The sequence below is a fragment of the Prionailurus viverrinus genome, chromosome D3 (genome assembly GCF_022837055.1).
Source record: "Prionailurus viverrinus isolate Anna chromosome D3, UM_Priviv_1.0, whole genome shotgun sequence".
NCBI lineage: Eukaryota > Metazoa > Chordata > Mammalia > Carnivora > Felidae > Prionailurus > Prionailurus viverrinus.
Window position 1 is genome coordinate 35,933,807 of NC_062572.1, and position 21,115 is coordinate 35,954,921.

General features: G+C 43.4%; 1 protein-coding gene across 1 annotated transcript in view; it reads right to left on the reverse strand.

Moving 5' to 3' along the window:
* Positions 1-21,115, reverse strand: part of RAB31 (RAB31, member RAS oncogene family) — a 133,710-nt gene that overhangs the window by 62,641 nt on the left and 49,954 nt on the right. The window contains exons 2-3 of the mRNA XM_047827913.1: positions 11,954-12,033; positions 3,097-3,178 (exon numbers count right to left, since the gene is read on the reverse strand). Coding sequence (XP_047683869.1) covers positions 3,097-3,178; positions 11,954-12,033 — 162 coding nt within the window. The remainder of the gene's footprint in view (positions 1-3,096; positions 3,179-11,953; positions 12,034-21,115) is intronic.

The following is a 21,115-nucleotide window of genomic DNA, read 5'->3' on the forward strand; positions in this document are numbered from 1 at the left end:
AATACTCTGTTTAGATCATACAGAAATCTCTCTTCAGGAATACCGTTGTTATCAAGTGGAAACAGCAGGTTATAAAGAACCATGACCCCTTTAATATGAAGTTATCAACACATACAGTGAGATATCTGAAGAATGATCATCTAATGTCAATAGTGGAAATTAGACTTCTTGTAGGGATCATTTCATAATGTATACAAATATCAAATCGCTACGATGTACACCTGAAATGAACAGAATATTGTACGTCAAATATACCTCAACTAAAAAAATAAATTAAAAAAACGGTGCAAATATCTGGGTGGTGGGATTCTGGCCAACTTCACTTTCAGCCGCATGGCTTTTGGGTGATTTTTCTAGCGGAACAGAACTACAAAGCTCGGGACCCAGACTGCCGGATTCCTATTTCGGCTTTACGCCTAATTGGCTGTGTGATCTTGAACGAGTTACTTAACTTCTCCGCCCCTCAGTGACTTCACCTATAAATAGGGATGAAAGTAGTCCCCACGTCAGAGTGCCGTGAGAGGGCTAAGTGCGTTATTAGTACACGGAAAACATTCGGAACAGGGCATGAAACATAGCAAGCCCTTAGGAATGACCCACCAATTGTAGAAACAGTAATACTTCTAATACAAAGCCAGCTATTTGTAAAAGTGAGTTGTTATGCACATTAAAAGCAACTATTTCATGGCCAAAAGTACAAATGGGAGCAAGAAAGCCTCTGCTTCAGTTTAAATAACAACCAAAAAACCAAACCCCTCCCCCCCCAACCAAAAACCTAGCAGATCTACGTACTACAAGTATGCATACATAGTATGTAAAGAGGTAGATACGTAAAGAAGAGATCCCTGAGCAGACATTTCTTCCTCGGATTCGTCACCTCATTTCGGGAGTCAGCATGCACAGCTGACCCACAGAGTTAAAGAGGTGCTCGTGGCAGCAGCTTCTTGTGTGCAAGTTGGTGCTCTCAATTTAGCAGCAAAATAGAAGATGTTCTAATGAGGTTAGCATTTGTAGGCCACAAGATTCGTCCTAATTAAGAAGAAAGAAATCTTGAACACCTGAGTAGCCTTAATCGACAAATGCTGGGACAGGGATTTATAGGAAGTGAAAATTATAGAAACGCACACTTGATTTGTTAGGAGCAGATAATGAAAATGCTGCATTATCCCGAACCCCGGATTCTCTTCCTTTGAGAGAGAGACAATCAACAGAATCAGTAAGTGAATTAAATAGCATATTAGCAGGTGGTAAGGGCTGCGGAGAAAAATGGAGTGGAGCAGGGAGTGAAAAGGGGGAAGTGATATTATTTAAACAGGGTAGGTAGAGAAGGTGACACGTGAGCTTGGACCATTTTACTATTTTACTCCGTGATCATTAGCTCCGATGAAAGTTTTGAGCAGCCTGAAAAGCTCCCAGTGAAGGCAGGCTATTGGTAATCCCTGTGTGTCACTTACCCTGACCACCCTTTTCGACTTTGATAATATACACCCTAGTTATTATATGAATAATCCTATTATAGACAGTCTGTGCTGGTATTACCTCACTTTTTAAAATCTAAAAACACAAGGGGAACCTAGGTGGCTCAGCGGGTTAAGGGTCCGACTTGGGCTCAGGTCTTGATCTCGAGGTTGGGCTCTGTGTGAACAGCTCAGAGCCTGGAGCCTGCTTTAGATTCTGTGTGTGTGTGTGTGTGTGTGTGTGTGTGTGTCTCTCTCTCTGCCCCCCAGCCCCTGCTCATTCTCTCTCTCTCTCTCTCTCTCTCTCTCTCTCTCTCTCTCAAAAATAAACATTAAAATCTAAAAATATAAGCTTTTTAAATAATCTTCCCCATAAATATTTTCAGCACGTAAAAGGAATTAAGAATAAGAGAGCAATAGCACTGCTAGGAATTTACCCAAGAGATACAGGAGTGCTGATGCATAGGGGCACTTGTCCCCCAATGTTTATAGCAGCACTTTCAACAATTGCCCAATTATGGAAAGAGCCTAAATGTCCATCAACTGACGAATGGATAAAGAAACTGTGGTTTATATATACAATGGAATACTACTTGGCAATGAGAAAGAAAGAAATCTGGCCATTTGCAGCAACGTGGATGGAACTGGAGAGTGTTATGCTAAGTGAACTAAGTCATACAGAGAAAGACAGATACCATATGTTTTCACTCTTATGTGGATCCTGAGAAACTTAACAGAAGACCATGGGGGAGGGGAAGGGGGGGAAAAAGTTACAGAGAGGGAAGGAGGCAAACCATAAGAGACTCCTAAAAACTGAGAATAAACTGAGGGTTGATGGGGGGGAGGGGGGAGGGGAAAGGGGGTGATGGGCATTGAGGAGGGCACCTGTTGGGATGAGTACTGGGTGTTGTATGGAAACCAATTTGACAATAAATGTCATATTAAAAAAAAAAGAATAAGAAACAAGTCATTGGCTGTTTCTAGTAAACCGATGTCCATTGGCCCGTTGTGCAGTAAAGGAACCCAGATTTTCCTTGGGTAACTAAGCCTAGTAGACTTCCAACCAGTGTGGCTCAGGTGGGGCTGATGGCAGCCCTACCTCTAGGGGTAAGTGTATTACCTGGCTCTACAAATAGGAGCGCCAAATATCCCTTAAATGCTGCTACACAGCGTCAAGTTCAAGAGTGGAACACGTGACCCAAACCCGGCCCATGAGAACCCACAGGCACTGAAACATGGGGTGCAACTCGCGGAAAAGAGGTACTGTCCTTTGTGGGACTGCTCAGGTGGCAGAATACAGGCATGGAGTCACCGACGGAGCCATCCTGGCCACCCTTGGGGAAGGGAAGGAGGTGAGTCTGCCTCAAAATGAAGCCAGTCTAGAGGTAAGCAAGCAAAGAAATATGAATGGAGTTGGGTGCCTCCGACAATACATTTGGAGGACTTGAACTCAGCCCTACCTCAAGAGAGCCACCCCCATACATCTTTTTCACAGTGGAAAAGCACATTTCCTTTTTGCTTAAATCACAGAAGCTGGGTTCCTGGTCGCTTGCAACCAAGAATCTTGCCAAATACAAATAAACCTTCAGGAACCAGGCTCAGTATTTTCCCTAGAAAGCCAACAACCACGTACACTTACCCGTTCCTGCCCAGCAGTGTCCCAGATGAGGAACTTATGAAGCTCATTTCCACAAGGCACAGTTTTGGTCATAAAAGATGCCCTGAAAAAGAGAATCAACATCTCCACGTTACCAGGTGCCCTTACAATCTTCACAGAGGCTCCTGGTTCAGACAAGTTAATCTTGCCTCAGCAAGACGTCATAAGCTCCCTCCTGGGGCCACCAAGAGGAAAGAAGGGCTGTTAGAGTCTTATCACCCACCCCCGCCCCCAAATTCTACATTTTCTGTTAGTCCAACTGAACGTTTAGGTTAGGGAAGGAAAACTTCTTTAAAAAAGCAAAGAATGCATTCAAATCACTGTGTTTCCAAAAACATTGTCTTAAGATAATATGTCCAATTGTTCTAAGATAATATGCCCCCAATCTCAGGAAAAAAAATAAAACCTCAGATTTTAAAAACTTATTATCACAACAATGAAGAGTGACAAGGGCATCTAATATTTGGGCAAGTCACACTTTGGGCCTTGCAATGGCGCAAACAGAAAATCGCCTTATATATTCACCTATGCTATGCATCCAACACTAGCTACAACTAATAAAATACGGTATCTCATTCCCACCCTGCTTCTATACACACAGGGATAAAGGCTGGTGGCTTACCAAATATATATGTTTTCTCCATTAAAAGAAAGAAAAAGGAAGGATTTGAAACTCTCAGTAGATAATGAAACACTTGATACTTTCTTTTGCGTACTTCTTGTTAATAAACTTTTCCTTCATGTTCATGAAAGATGTAAAGATACAATACGTGGAAAGTTTACGCCCTTGACTTTTTTTCTGTGAGATAAAGTTCCCCCTTCATCAAAAACTAACGAGTATCCCCAACAGTGGGGCAACCAGACGTGATAACCTCCTGACGTGATGAACACCTCACCTGTGCAGCATTCTGGCCCAAACCATTTAACCCGAATTTAATCAGGAAGAAACAAATCAGGCAAATCCAGAATGCGGAGCACTGTACAAGCATTCTACAACCGGCCTGAATGCTTCAATAAGTCATGAAAAGCAAACAGAAGAAAAGGCAGGGAGATTGTTCTACCATCTAGATTCAGAGAACACAAAGAGATAAAGCAACCAAATGCCTCTTGGCTGGATCTGGAATTAGGAGGGAAATAGCTTTGAAAGACATTTTTAGGACAATTGGAAACATTTGTATTTAGACTATCTGTCATATGTTATCATTAAATCAAAATTAATTGATTTATCACACCAGGTGTGATACTGGTGTCCTCATTATGTTCTTATTCCCAGGAGAGGCACAGTAGAGTTTTTAGGGTTAAGGTGTTAGGCTGTTTTTCTCTTGCGTCCCATGGCCCAGCCGACCACCGTTTCCAGTACGTAGTTCAGCCCTGCACCACTCAGCCCCCCTGCCAGTAAGGTTTCCTCAACTTCTCCGACTTTTCCCCAGGACTACGAGGCAAACTACACATGTCCCAGGCAGAAAAGCATATGTCCCTGCAATTCCCACACGACCCCCACAATACACACACACACACACACACACACACACACACACACACACACACACCAGAAGTTAACAGTTCTATTTATCAACCTACGATCGCACTAAATGGAAATTCTAAGTATTTTTCTAAGTGATGTGCCCCAATCTTACCAAAACCACAACTGTCCCATGAGGTCTTCTCTTATAAAGTGCTTAAAATATGCAAGGACTACTGATAGGAGTAAACATATTTAAAAAATGGAAATACCTTTGTTACTTTTCCTATTATAAAAGCAGTATATGTACATCACAAAAATGAAACTCAAAAAATGAAAGCAAAGGAGGAAATAGAAATCAACTGCCATGTCAGCACCTAGCCACCATCAGCTAGTAAGTTGGTACACATCCAAATTGTTTTTATACAATGTTTACTCCATAACTGATCATACTCTGTATACATTTTATTTGCCCTCCACTCTATGTATCATGGACCCCTTTCCATTTCTGTGAATATGGATCAACATCATTATCTAAAATGACAAAATATTCTTCTTTTTTTTTTTAAAATATTTATTTTTTGAGACAGCGAACAGGAGAGGTGCAGAGAGGGAGGGGACCGAGGATCCAAAGCAGTCTCTGAGATGACAGCGGAGAGCCCGGTTGTGGGGCTCAACCTCACAAACTGTGAGATCATGACCTGAGTTCAAGTCGAAGGCTCAACCAAATTGAGCCACCCAGGCACCCCTAAAATGACTAAATATTTTACACCATGTTATGGCTTTATCCACTACCCCCGCTGAAGATAATTTTCATCACCTATTTTCCACGATATGGCAATGATTAAATAAATACCTTTACTTACATCTTTGTGTCCTTATACAACTCTTTCCTTAGATTTAATCTCAGAAACAGACATGACACCCTGTGGGTGAGACCAGCCTACACACCCATGACCACGTAGAAGATGACCTTCTCCCCAGCCAATCCTCATCTTTCAAGTCTTTCCCAGCATGATTGGGAGAAAATGATACATTATTCCCATTTTTATACGCTTATTATAAGTTTGAACGTCATTTTAGTGTTTATTGCTCATTTGTATTTTTCTTTTGTAAATATTTAGTTCGTGACCTTTCCCCACTTCTCAGTTGGGATGTTCACCCTTTTCTTATTCACTTTTTGAGTACTTTATGCTTACCTCTTGTAATAGTATATTTTAAATAATATTTTTTTCTGGCTTAACCTTCACCCTTTAACTTTGTTTAGAAATTCTTTCCATAAACACCCTTGGTTTTGTTTTAGCTCTGATGTAAGCCAGATTTTCATTCATTCCTCAATATATTCTAGGCACTAGGATAAATAATACATCAACCCTGCCCTTAAAAAGTTTTCAGGCTTACAGGTCACGATCTCGCGGTCCGTGAGTTCGAGCCCCGCGTCAGGCTCTGGGCTGATGGCTCAGAGCCTGGAGCCTGTTTCTGATTCTGTGTCTCCCTCTCTCTCTGCCCCTCCCCCGTTCATGCTCTGTCCCAAAAATAAATAAACGTTGAAAAAAAAAAATTTTTTTTTTTAAGTTTTCAGGCTTAGAAAACTAAGTTCATGCCTTTAAAATCTTAGAAACAGGGGCACCTGGGTGGCTCAGTCGGTTAAGCGTCTGACTTGGGCTCAGGTCATGATCTCACCATTTGTGGGTTCAAGCCCCGTGTCGGGCTCTGTGCTGACAGCTCAGAGCCTGGAGCCTGGATTCTGTCTCCCTTTCTCTCTGCCCCTCTCAAAAATAAATATTAAAAAAAAATTTTTTAATAAATAAAATAAAATAAAATCTTAGAAACAGAGGAGCACCCAGGGGGCTCAGTCTGTTGAGTGTCCAACTTCGGCTCCGGTCACAATCTTGTGCTTGTGGGTTTGGGCCCTGTGTTGGGCCTCTGTGCTGATAGCTCAGAGCCTGGAGCCTGCTTTGGATTCTGTTTGGGCCCTGTGTTGGGCTCTGTGCTGACAGCTCAGAGCCTGGAGCCTGCTTTGGATTCTGTGCCTCCCTTTCTCTCTGCCCTCCTCCTGTTCAAGCTCTCTGTAAAATGGATAAATGTTACTAAAGAAATTTTTTTAATAAAATCTTAGAATCAGAGACTTTTAGAAATGGAAAAAACATGAAATATCCAGGCTGACCCTTTCATTCTACAGATAAGAGGGGGGGGTGGAATCTGAGCCCCAAAAGACTGCCTTGTCCATGGTCAAGAGTCTATCAGCACAGTCAGGAACAGAATGCAGAGGACTAGGTGGAATGAGCACTTAGAAAGCCCCTCAGTTTCCTCATCTGAGAAACAGAACCAATATCTACTTTGCATGATCTGGAAGGCTGTTGTAGGATCAAATGTGGGAATGACATCTGTGAAATTCCCCCTTGATGTTCAGTAAGTCTGTGCAGAACAGCTTTAGTAGAGTCGTAACGCCTACCACATATATACATAAACACACACACATACACACAAATGCACAGGTATACACCCCTCTCTGCTCCTCATTTCCTGCCACGAGAACAGTCTTCCAAGATTTGAAATTACAGCTCACGATCCTTGCTCCTTGGGTTATTCAGGGTCTTTCTTAACAGCTTCTTTGCTAGCATTCAATCTTACGAACCCCAAGCATCTTTTCGTCTCTACAGATTTATCTTTCAGAGTGGTCGAGGGGGGAGCGTTGGCAATGCTGAACTGACTTCGTTATCTGTGGGAACCGAAATCTGGCAGAGAATTCACACAATTACCTTGTAAAAGTCGAAACAGAAAGGGAGATACACACACACACACACACACACACACACATATATATGTTCAAGATGTCAACACAATCTGCTTGAATAGCAAAGCCAAGATTTTTCATTGTGAGTCACAAGAGACCATAAGAATGAGTGCTTTCCATTGCTGACACAATGGCATTTTGTAGCCTTTCCCCAGCGGTAGTTTGACCACAGCGGGAAGAACAAGAGTGGACTTTGAAAGTGGACTCACTGGGTCTGAGTCCTATGTCCGCTATTCGCTGGCTGTATGTGCCCAAACAAGTCACTGCGTTGCTCTGATTCTTAGGGCCAGCGACATTACTGTGAAAAATCAGGCCCTGGGCCGGGCATGAACTCAAGCGTCTACGGGACCAGGGAGCAACCATATAAATGAGCCACTCGGGCTAGGTGTAAACGTAATACTGATAAAAATAATAGTGACGATAAACAGGGGCAGCGACACGGAAAGGAGAGAGCCCGCCCACTCACACGGAGCGCCTGCGGCTCGGGTCCAGCTGGCTCCTGCCACGTGAGCATGTCTATGCCAAGTCTACAGATTTTTTTAAGAGAAGCCAGAAATGCAAGTTTATTATGTAAAAATCTCCCAAGTCTTCGCTATTGGCTTAAAAATTTTAAAGCACTGTGCAGCTAAACAAAACGCATCTAAAAGCCAGGTTCTCAGCACACCAAACCCACCAGCTGCAGGCTAAGCACCATGACCTATATAGAACATCTTCCAAGAAATGTGTATGTCCTTTGCTAACTTTATTTGTCTGAAGCTGGAGTTTGGGAACATTTTCTCAAAATCCCAGAGGAGAGGATACATTTTGAGTGGGTTTTGAAACTGGGGAATTGAACGGCATCAGGTAAGCACAACAGATTAATACTGGAAGAGCCCATCTCAATCTTGACTCCAGAGGAAAAGTGAAGGATGAAGTAGAAAGAAAGCAGATCAGCACATAATTGAATGCTAAAAGCACTTACCACTACATTTATGGAGAAATTTTAAGGTATGAGAAAATGCGTAAGCTTTAAGTTTAGAGGAAAATAATGGAATTCAGGATGATATCTATCTCTATCTCTATCTCTAGATAGATATAGATATCTCTAGAGATAGAGATAGAGATAGAGATAGCTATCTTTTAGGTAAGACCTAAAGCTGGTAAGTATACAGAAAAATAAGGACAACCTTTCTGAAAAACAATTTGGCAATATCCATCAGGAGCCTTCAATATGTTCTTATTCTTTGACTAAATTATTCCACTGCTATGAATGTAACCTAATGAAATAATCAGAGGTGCATGCAAGTATTTACGCCCCAGGACGTACATCATACATTATCTAAAAGGTAAAACAAAATTATAAATAACCTAAATGGCTTTAATGGAAAATACAGCCATTATAAATCCTTGCTTTGTTATACAATGATGTATGTCAATTCCATATTCCTAACACCGAGGCGGGGGAAATCCTTGTTTTTAAAGACCATTTAATAACATGGAATTCACAATATAATGTTGAATTAAAAAAAAGATTTTATATACACATAGCAAAAAGACTGGAAGAAAATATACCAGCTGATTATGGGTGGTTTTTAAACTTTTTTAATGTTTATTTATTTTTGAGAGAGACAGAGTGCGAGCAGAGAGACAGGGAGACACAGAATCCGAAACAGGCTCCAGGCTCTGTGCTGACAGAGGGGCTTGAACCCACGAACCGTGAGATCATGATCTGGGCCGAAGTTGGACACTTAATCGACTGAGCCACCCAGGTGCCCCTCTGGGTGGTTTTTATATTTTCTTCACAGTTTTCTTCATTTTCTGTTTTTTAAGATGAGTATATGATACTTTTCTAATCAGAGAAAATAGTATTTACATCGTATTTCTGAAGATTATTTGGTATTATAAGAAAATGTTCAAAATATATTAAGTAGAAAACTGGATTAAAACCATATGTATACTATGATTCCAATTTTTATAAATTCTGGGCATTTTCTTAGAATGAACATAAACTTTTATAAATTGAAAAATTAGGCTTTAATCTTGACTTTGTCAAGGAAATGCACAGACAGCATGCAAAGTGTTCCATTTATGGTCTTTCAAGAAATCTGTGCTCATGAAAGAAAAATAAGGCAGACTTAGAGGATAAAAAAATGTATGCTGTGGTGTGTCAGGTAGAATGCGTTGGCATTTTTGGTTTTAGAAATTATGTATTTGTATACCTGCATATACACAGAAAATACAGGAAGTATGTTTAACATGCACTTTGGACTCTAATGATAATGTTAATGAAGAAAATGGGACCAGAGAGCTAGTAAAATCCTCTAGTGTCACTTTCTGTTTTCCATATTTATGGATGGTCTGAATTTTTCATAATGAGCATTATAATTTGAGGAATGAAGGCATGATTTTTTAGTTAATGGACTATTTGTTTTAGAGAAGTATTAGGTTTACAGAAAAAAAATGACCATTAAGTACAGAATTTCCACACAATACATACTTTTTTAAAAACCCCAAACCACCACAATATATTTATTAGACAAAGCAGAGTTAACAGGGTTTGACTGGTTATCTCCACAACGGCTACCAATGATCCATACCGCTCTCTCTCTGAATGCCGCCCCTCCCACCAGGCGGTGGAATTTATTTCCTGTCCCTTGAATCTGGGCTGGCGTTATGACTTGCTTTGACCAAGATGCTATGACCAAAATGATATGCCTACTAGAGGCACAAGGATGCTTACACCTACGTGTAAAAGTCATGCTGAACACTTGTGTATTTACCATAATTTATGGTAAGAACATGCATTGCCTTTTTATTTAGAAAAATCATTACAAAAGGAATACAGATTGGTTATTAAAAATGACTTTTTTTAAGTTTAAAAAGTAAAAGGTGAGAGTCTCCTCCATCTTCGAAAACCACGCTCAGAGTCAATCACTCTCAGGGGTTTGGCTTTTATTAAACACACAAAGGTGGAAAATTAAGAAGAATAAAAGTATATCACAGGGCACCTGGGTGGCTCAGTCGGTTAACTGTCCGACTTCAGCTCAGGTCACGATCTTGTGGTTTGTGAGTTCGGAGCCCCACGTCAGGTTCTATGCTCACAGCTCAGAGCCTGGAGCCTGCTTCAGACTCTGTGTCTCCCTGTCTCTCTGCCCCTCCCCTGCTCTCTCAAAAATAAATAAACATTAAAAAAAATTTTTTTAAAGTACATCACAGAGAAGAATAAAAAGAATTTCCTCTATAAAACTGTCCCCGATCTATGGAAGTGCCTATGTCGGGAGACAACTCCCACGGATCTCTACCGTTGTCCACATTGTGCAAGCAGAGGCACAGTCTTTTTTCCAGACTGTGTTTTCAAGGATGTTTGTATAGCAAATAGCCTTGGAGGGGAGAAATAAGGTCTCCCTCTGGAGCGAAGCACAGACATATTTACCGCCTATTATGAAAGATCCTATTATGGATCTGTACACTTGGGGGTCCTCTCTTGTGACTCAACCTACTGCATGTAGGGCGTCATCTGACCCTCTTCGCGTTACACTACGGGACTAGTGCTCGGAGAACCAACAAATTGATAATATTCCAACAACTGCTACTTTCCCCGTGTCTGATCCGGGAGTCGTGTGTCCTCTACCAGCATCCATAAACCAGGCACAGCTAACTTCTTAGCTTGCCGTCACAGGTCTTGACGCATATATTTGTGAACGTGTTTCTTTAAGCCATTTTTAAATTGCAAAAGGCAGTGGATTTTCTCACCTACCCCACTCCAACCACTGGCCTATCAACCAACCGCTGGAGCTTCTCCACTTACAAGTGATAGAGACAATCGCTCCTGTCCTCGTCAATCCTTGCTAAAATATAGAAACACACATTTCCCTTGAAGACAAAATAAAACCTTTGCTCTCCGCAAAGAGCATGATATGTTCAGGGAGAAAAATCAGCGAGGCCAAGTTCTAAGAGAACGAAAAACCAAGCACCTGCAAAACGGCCCAGCCAAGCACATCTGGCAAAAGCGTCTGTATGGAAGGGGAAAATGGAATAGGAAAATGCTCCCATAGTCCAAGGTTGGGGTCTCAGAAGTGAATAATCCACCTCCCCTCCCCAAGCATAAGAATGACATCTGATTAATCCAGAAAAGAAAATCAATCTGCCCCACGGACTGCATGGACAGCTGTGCTGTGTGAGCAGACAGTGTTTCCAGGTTTATTGGCAGGGTACCTAGAGCAGGACCTCTGGGGATTTGTCCATCTCAAAATAAAGCTGGCACGATTTGCAGAATAATGCTCTTGGAGATGAAGTAGATGGTTTTAGGCTGCAGCCTAAGAGGACGGTTGGCTAGGAAAAAAGAATTACTGACAGGGACAGCGAGGCAGGACACATTGCCTAAAAGTCCCCGCATTTCCTTCAAAGTCTTTACAGCTGGGATTGATTCTCACTGGCTGGGATGCAAACTGCTTTCAGATTCTGCAGATCTGGATACTTGGAAACTCCCTGCCCCAGATAAAAGCCATGTTGCACCAGCTTGCAGGCTCAGGCACAAAGTGACCTCTCCAAGTGCTTTTGAAGGGAAGAAATGTGAAAGAGAAGAACATACGGGAACTTACCCAATGGTCGGGCTGATGTTGTGGTCAAAGTGATCCTGTACAAATCGACACACAATGCTTGATTTCCCAACCCCGGTGTCCTGGAAAAGAATGAAGACAGAGCCATGAAGACCAAGGGTATCAGTTCTAACCTAGTATAATACACCTAGAACCAGAGGGCAGGAAAGGCTATTTCTGGTTGGTGGGAGTAGGGGAGGAGGATACTCTCCTCTGTTTCTACCAGTATTCTCCATAATGAACCTGTATTGCTTTCATAGAAAGAAAAGAAGTATGGTAAAAATAAGCTTTAGAAACACGTCCCCTAGGTTAATAATTAACCTAGAATTGGCATGGTTACAATATACGTATTTCCAGAAATTTGAACATGTTTGAAAGGGCCTGGAGAAGTATGGTAAACACAACGCATTGTTTTGGTAGAGATAGAACTGATTTTATTCGAAACCTTAACACTCGAAAACTATGTAATCTATTTTTCTGGGTATCACCCTGTAAGACCTATGAATGCTAATTTCTGCATTTCTAGCACTTTTTCTTCAGAATCTGATGGCTGCATAGTAACCTCCAATTTTGCTTAATTATATAAAGGTCTCATCTCAGTGCTTTCCCTGTTAAATAATTCTTTAAAGCTGATTAGGATAGAGGTCTATCATTTACTGAAAATGGAACACATGCATTCATATCCACTCCCTCCAAAACCCTTGTCAAATGGTTTAAGGAATAAAAGGTACAAATTCACAAGGTCAAACAAATCTGGAGACAACACCAGACAAGTGACGTCAACCAAAAGCACGTGGCCAAGTGGTCACTGCGAAAGAAGCAGCTGGAGCCCTCAGGGCCGCCGGGGAGGAGAGCCACTGAGAAGCAAGACAATTCATGCCACAGAATCCCTGAAGGAATCAGGAACTGGAGGACAAGGCTGAAATCAGCATCAGCTGAAAGGCTGCACAAAAACATACCCTTGGTGCCCCTGGCCACAAAACCAGAGGCCAAACCCTCCTGAACCCCAGGAGGAGGTGGGAGCTGGGTCTCCAGGAAATCTGTATCAGACAGGGCTGGGCTTGGGAGCTTGCGACCCCCGTTGCCCTTTGTGAGCCCAGACAGAAGAGGTGAGGAGTCCCCTCCGGGTAAGAGGAAAATCCTACAGATCCTGATACTTGGAGCCACCCAACTAAAAGCCATGTTGCACCAGTCTACAAACCCCAGTGCAAAGAGACCTTTCAGCGCACATTTTAATCTTTTAAAAATAAACGTTCAGCTAAGAAAGACCAGATGTTTAAACCCACACAAAAAAAGAGTAGGATACTATTTCAGAAGATTATTCAGAGAGTAAGACTGACCTTAGAAATTAACAATACAATGGTAGAAGTGGAAATTTCAAAGGAAGAGGTATAAGGTAAAATCCGAGATTGCCCAGAAAGTAGAACATACTAGAACAAAGCAACTGGCCTCAGCTGCAGGTCACTGCTCTTCTGAGAGGGGTGGCAAGGCACAAAGACGCCAGATTCACAGACTACTGACACAGAGAAGGCCTCCTCAACACATTGCTTATCTGAAAGATCATGGGGACATTTTGAGGTCTATAAGTGAACGGGCAACCAGACATAGCCCAAGAAGAACAAATAGCGGTATGGTTCTCCTCTATTAAAGGTGTAGATCTGAAAGCCTAAAGATCCAGGAGGAAATGCTGAAACTTGGGAAAACGTGCTTTTCCTTACACTGTGATGTGAAGTGAGATCTGAAATACCAGCTGGAAAGCTGAGTTATTTTTATTCCTCACCCCCCGTGCTTAGGGGACAATTCCAGCCAACACAGAGCAAGAGGGGCCCCAGCCTGTGACACTCATCAGAAGATCACTGTCCCAAGGGTGTCCTATCCCAGTGAGAGTGGCCTTCACTGGTTATGAGCCATACTGAAAAAAAGCCCCAAAGCCGCTTATCGGCAGCATGCACAGCGATGCGCAGAGTTCAGAGAGGTGGCGACAGAATTAAAACATCAGCTCCTCGGATTCCAGATCAATATGCCGCTGCTATTTCTGAGCTGAGCCTTCCGCATGGATTCCGGCTAACATGCCTCACAGTTCCCCAAAACCCACAACTCCACTCAGTTGTTTCCATCTCCGTTGCTTTTAACCACCCTCTGCCCCACCCCCCTGCCCCGTGGAGGAGGGGATCTTGCAGTCCCTTCGGCCCATGCAACCCCAGAGACACTGAAAAGCCAGGGGCGGTGCTGCCCTGCCCTTGAAGTCTCACGAGGCGAACTGCTCTCTGCAAACCGCCGGGTAGATGGCTACCGCTGACCACGCTGATCTGTATTTTTACATATTTTATGTCCCCAAGCTCACGGTCAGAACTCCTCCACCCCGCAGAGACAGGTCTCGGGTTTATTATCTCACAAGGAATGCCAAAGGATTCATCTCTGCCGTCTGTGCACCCCACCCATGGTAGGGAGGCAGACTGATGCGAGCGCCTCTCCCCTCCCTCTCTAGCATCTCTCGAGCACAGCGTAGGAATCCTCTTTCTCCGGCTCTTCGCTGGTCCTCCCGCAGCCGGGAGAGGTGCCTGGCGGAGGGGGTACGCGCACACCCAGGTGCGCAGGACTGCTCTGCCCCGGGCTCAGGAGACAAATCCGCCCCTCCCGACTTTTGCCCCGATCAGGACTTCTTTGATGTCCTTTTGGCTTACCCCCAAGCTCACCCTGCTTCCAAGCTGAGAAAAACCACCCCTCTGGAATACCTCCAGTTTTCGCGGGCCCCCAGAGGCCCTACCCCCTGTAACCACCGTGGCACTTACTCTCTGTGACTGGCCCTCGGCCTAGAGGGCTTTGGCGAGACTGTGCATGTCACGGTGAGGACTCTGCTCTAGAAAGCCCGTTTTGGGTGTCCACCCTTTCACTTTACCCAGGGGCCCTGCTCAAAACAACCAGCTCCAGATCCCCAACAGCCCCCATGATCCTGCAAGGCGAACCCTCAAAATGCCCTTGAGGAAGAAAAATCTCAACAGCCATCTGGAAATGATTCCTTTCAACTCATCCTCTTCTACTGATAACTCGGGCTTAAAATACCAGCTTTTCTGAAGAGTTAAAGCAGCAAGCCTGCTCAAATTCAGATTGAATAGTTCATTTTCCAGCCAAACACACTCAGTGTTTCTTTTCTTTTTACAAACTCACTCTCAAAATTTCCCTCGACAGGAAAAGAAATAAAAGGACAAAAGGATAGGCAAGGTTTTAGTCGGTCTCAGAAAAGGCGGTGTTCTTACAAAGAGCTGCTTCAAGTAATCTTCTGTGGCCAGTGGCTTTGTGACGCTCCAGAAGTGGCCAGCTGTTCCCCAGCTGGCCACCAGGGGAAGGCCCTGCTCCAGGTTTGCTGAGGGAGCCTGCCGCCGGGAGACAGGGCCGTGTCATGAATCACTGGGCTTTGGGAGTTCCTTTTCCTGCAGGAACCTCGCGGGCACGGTGACACACAACCGCAAGAGGAAAACGCCAGTGAGTCATGACTGTCGCATGGGATAACATAAAGGTTTAAAGCAGGAAAAGCGGAAAGCATACCAGGGGAAGAAGGGCATCTGAAGAAGAGAGAGGATGAGAGAGGGGGACCACGGCTGCCCACCATTCTCCAAAGGCTACTTTATTTTTAGTGGACTGACACGGACGGAAGGAAACTCATCTCTGCCGATATTTTTCCATTTCGTAAGACTATGAGACTAGCATAGTCCATCTTGTCCAGTCTCTTAGGTTTGCAAAAGAGGAAGCTGTGTGACTTCCTCAGAGTCACACAGCGGGCTGGTCGAGTCAGAACCTAATTTTCTGAGCTCCAGTGAAATCCCCCTGAGGCTCTTACCAGGTTCAAATCAACCTCCCTGGCAAATGTAAGTTTCTTGCCCACAAAGTCCATTTTCTAGAACTCGCAAGGAGGACTTGCATTACTGCCTTTCACTGTAGCATCGTGTGTCCTCCAAATAAACCTGCTGGGGTTTTTACTTGTAATAAAAGGCGGACATACCACCAGCTACTGAAGAAGCACTGGAATAAAACCAGTCCTGATTCCACAAACCAGGAATAAGGTTTAGTAGAATCCTCCCTTGGGGGTAATCAGTGTTTTGTTGTACTCTCATTTGTGTGGTTGATATCAGACACAGGCTGAGGCCTAGCGATGGGTTCCATCTTCTTAAAAGGGAAATGCATCCCTTAAAAGATATTTTCTGGGGCTAATCATGCAATCCCCTGAGAACCACCACTTACTCTAACATGACAGTCTCTGCTGTTCGAACTGTCACATTTATTAATCACACGTAAATCTGTAGTTATGAAATCACCAACCACAAACTTGCAGCTGCTATCACGTAAAACACGAGGCATCCATTTGCTTCACTCCCGGACTATTGCAACAGGCTTCAAGGAAGCATTCCTACGTCTCCAGAAAAAGAAGGGAAGGTCCGAGGCAACGTTAGCACCACCGCTAATCCTGCTCTAATGGAAGACATCACTAATCAGTTGAGGACATGTTATTTTATTGAACCTGAAAAAGGCCTCCAAATCTCTTCAGCCCAGCTCTGCAGGCAGTCCGTAGGACTCAAACAAGGTGTGTTTCCAGAACAAATGGCCATCCCCTACCATTGCCCTTCTCTTCCCAACAGTCAACATGCTCCTACGTTCTCCTCCTCTCCAAACTCACTAAGCACTGTCCTGTGGGTGTTTTGGATGTCTTTACGAGTTGGAAGGGTTTTTTTTTTTTTTTTTGGAAATTAAGAAGGAACGCACATTGGTGACAGCATTATAAGCCAACATGCCTTCTATGGAAAGGAAATGAGAGACAATACCAAGAATCACAGACCCAGGAATTCGATTCCTAAGAAGATAGTTAAAAGAAGAAAAAAATAAATAAACACAAAAATTTCACTGAAGTATTATTTATAAAAATCAGAAATGGCCCAAAAAACACACTCTAAGTTAAATAACTTGTGGTATAGACAGTAATCTCTTAAGCTTTAATTTCACACCTACCAAAATGTCAAAGGGGCAGAATATGATTTGCCTATAATGTGAACTCTGGAAATGATCCTTTCAGCACCTGTCTCTAGGGTTTAGAGAGAACCCACATGGCAAGGGTTTTTTTTTTTTTTTTTTGCATTTATTTATTTGTTTTATTCAGTCATCCATTTATTTAAGTGTTCGGCCTTTGAGCCTTGCACACTTCTAAAAAATCCTGAGTGTCTTACACGTTGATAGGGAGCTAAGTTAGGATTTTAGGAGGACCGTGGAGGCCAGCCAGATTTGATGCATGGAGAGAAACAAAATAAAGAGAGAGGCACAGGGAGAACCGTGGGATGGTAAATGGCTTGACCTTTTGACCCCAAAGGTAAGCGAAGTCAAAAGCTTCGCAGAGACCGACCCAGGGGAGCAAAGGTCTCTTCAGGGACACTGGACACACCTCCCTGAGCGCCTGAGATGGCCTTGTGGAGACAAACCACAGGAAGATGCAGAGAGTAGCCACTAGTGATTTGGGGTAGTGTTACGTGCTTATTACTTCCACTTTGGGGCAGATGGGGGAGGAAGCGTGTGTTGCCGACACTGAAGAGAGGAGGTCATGGAGGAGAGAACGTCCATTTCCTGCGACTATAGGGCGCCCGGCCCACGGCCTCACCAGCACGCCCCGTGTCAGCTATCCCGGCCAGGGCTCCCCGATGGCACCACCTGTCCTTCCCATGGCCCGAAACGCCAGATCCACCCAGAACAGAGAACAGGAGCTGACACAAAGGAATACACCCCTGTCAAGCATATCCCAACCCGCGCAACTCCACAGTCTGCACCTAATTCCAAAGAAACCCCACGGAAAGGCCGTACAAATTCCATACGAACCCACCAAGTTTTGTTTTTTTTTTTTTAAAGCTTTGGCTAAGGCGGAAAGGATACACACCCCCATTCCACTCCTCTGCGTGTCAGAAGTTTATGTCAGAGCAACCTGCAGAAGAACCCAATCACACACACCCCTTACAACAGAGGTCACTGCTTCTGTGGAACCTGAATTGGCCAGCCTAAGGACTCAAGCCCAAACACTGCACATCACCCCCGGAGCATCCTGTAAGCTCCCTGGAGATCTCCCGTGCATCCCTTCAGTTCTCTCCCTACAACGCCAGTTCTGTCCCTACAACACTCTTTCCACGGGAGAACTGAAGTACTTTGTTCCTGGATGACATTTAAAGCTTTATCGGAATTACAGATTTAATGGGCCTGTTTGCCCCGGAGCCCTAAATCTCTTTGGCACCGAAAAGAAAAGGGTTCAATATTTGTAAATCACAGTAATCACTACCAAAAAAAAAAAAAAAAAGTGCCATAAAAGCAAAAACAAACAAATAAATAAAATAAAAATCATTAAACTCAAGTCTATAATATGCTTGTTTTATTATCACACATTCTACAAGATGTCCTTTGGTGGTGTGAGACCTCTGTCCAAGCAGAGTAAATCTCAGCCTTTACGCTACGTTCTAGGAAACAAGTGAATTAGCAATGCAAGAAAATTCAACTACAGGCATTCCACTGTATTTAGGAAAGAATACCATACAATTATTTGATGAAAATACAATACAAATTAAAAGCCCCTAAGCATTCCCACAAATAACTTTGCCATACCTTCGGCCACAGTTATTTTGAAACATGTCAGTGATTTGTGTTACAACAAACATCTCGAAATCCATTTACAAAGAGAACCTAATTACATGTATGACAAAAGGAAATCTTTCATATTGAAAGAGGTCGGTTCTGTCCTGAGTCTGAGAGTCACTAAACTATCTTCTCTACCTACCTCATGGGGACAAAAATGCTTATGGACATAATGTTAAGCATGTAAATAGCGCTAAGTGAATTTATGCATTTAGATCAATGCCCCGTGGGCACTAATGAACCTAGCTTGGACATGTCCACAGTTTTCTAGATGTATACGAGAATAATGGAAAGTATACATACAGAGAATAAGATGTCATGGCTTGGGATACAAAAAGTGACCAGAAGAGATGTTAAAAACATCCTCTTAGATAACAGAAAGAAATAAGCAGGAATGAGGAGCATGAAACCCACAAGGAGATAATGAGATGGTTCAATAGGGAACAGACACGCATATTCACTTACTCTATCTCCCCGGGTCCTCACAACAGCCCTTTGTAAAGCAGAGGACAGATGGCATTGTCCACACTTCTCATGTAAGGAAACCATGGTCTAAAAGGTTAGGGGTGGGGCACCTGGGTGGCTCAGCTGGTTAAGTGTCCGACTCTTGGTTTTGGTTCAGGTCATGATCTCAGAGTTTGTGAGCTCCAGCCCCAAGTCGGGCTCTGCGCCAACAGTGTGGAGTCTGCTTGGGATTCTCTCTCTCTCCCTCTGTCTCTCCCCCTCCCCTGCTCGTGCTCTCGTATCTCTCAAAATAAATAAATAAATTTTTAAAAAATAGAATACTAGGGGCGCCTGGGTGGCTCAGTCAGTTGGGCATCCGACTTCAGCTCAGGTCACGATCTCGCGGTCCATGAGTTCGAGCCCCGCGTCAGGCTCTGGGCTGATGGCTCAGAGCCTGGAGCCTGCTTCCGATTCTGTGTCTCCCTCTCTCTCTGCCCCTCCCCCCTTCATGCTCTGTCTCTCTCTGTCTCAAAAATAAATAAACGTTAAAAAAAATTTTTTTTCTTTTAAATAGAATACTAAAAGGTTAGGGGAATTGCCTGCAGTCCTACGACTAGTAAAAGCATCATCAAGGTTCAGACACCCCTTCCCCACTTCCAGGGCTGTATTCGCTGACCAAACCATGTCTCTCCAGAAGCCGTGCGTCCATCAGTCTATTCACTGCTTGTATGGTCAGCAATATGCCAGGATGGGAGATGGAAAGATCAAGCCCAACTCCTACAGCCAGGACACTCACATTCAGGCTTAAACTTTACAACGGAATCAAAGACAGGAAGTCAGAGTGACCAGACCAAGGTCATTGTCCAGGCCACCCCCAATACATGACTGATGACTGATGGCTACGTTCCAAGACTGTATTTGCTGGCTAATCATTTGGAAGTCAGACAGCATTCTTCCGTCGAAGTAATGCTGGAAATAAATAAAGATTACTTCCCAAACTCGCCACTGAACTCTACACAGCGGAAGAAACCGTTGTCTGTTTATATCTATAGGATAACTTATTGTTTCCACAGGAAAACTTACTCTAATTTCAAGCTGGGGATTTCAGACAGTGGCAAGTAGACACCCAGGCTTTCAGTGCAAGCAGAACGCCCTGGGAGACTAAGGAGATCTTGTTGAACAAATGGTCTAGTGGATTTGGACGCCAGCAATACTCCCTAGAGCACAAATCTTTCATAGGAGCAGGAGTGAGCAAAATAGTAATATGGGCAATAAGAAAAGCTGACATTTACTGAGCACATAGAGAGTTCCAGGCACCAAGCTAGGCATTTCATATGGAAGGTATCAGCTCAAGTATTGCTTCCACTCTACTATATCTCTGCTATCCTTCTGGGATTCCAGTTGTGCCTATACTGAACTTTTTCACCTTATCATACATATCTCTTACATTCTTTTCTTTTCCTTCCCATCTTTTTGTCGGAGTATCAGTTTAGAGATCTTCTGATCTAATTTCTAGTTCTTTCTACAGATGCAGCTAACATGGTGGTGATCCCATTAATCGCTTTCCCAACATCGATTACTGTATTTTTTTTTAAGTAGTCTTCACACCCAGGAGCCCAGCATGAGGCTTGAATTCACGACCCTGAGCTCAAGACCCGAGCTGAGGTCAAGAGTCAGACACTTAACTGACTGAGCCACCAAGGAGCCCCAATTTATTATATTTTTTTCTTTCGTAAAATTTTCCTTTTTATAAAGTTTTCAATTCCTTGCTCGAAATCATGACTTTTATTTCCTTGAACATATGAAACATATTTATATTTTACATATTTTAAAGTCCATGTCTGACAATTCTATAATCTACATCCTCTGTGGGTCGGTTTCTACTGTCTGTGGAAAGGTTAAACTGCCTTGTCTCTTCATATCTCTGGTCACGTTTGATTAAGTCTTAGCATCCTCATTTCAGAGGAGGAAATCACAGCAATTTGTCCAAGGACATGGGTGTCGAGGCTAAGACTCCATCCCAGATCTTCTGTGACTCTTAGATAACTGTCTAAATAGAAGAGA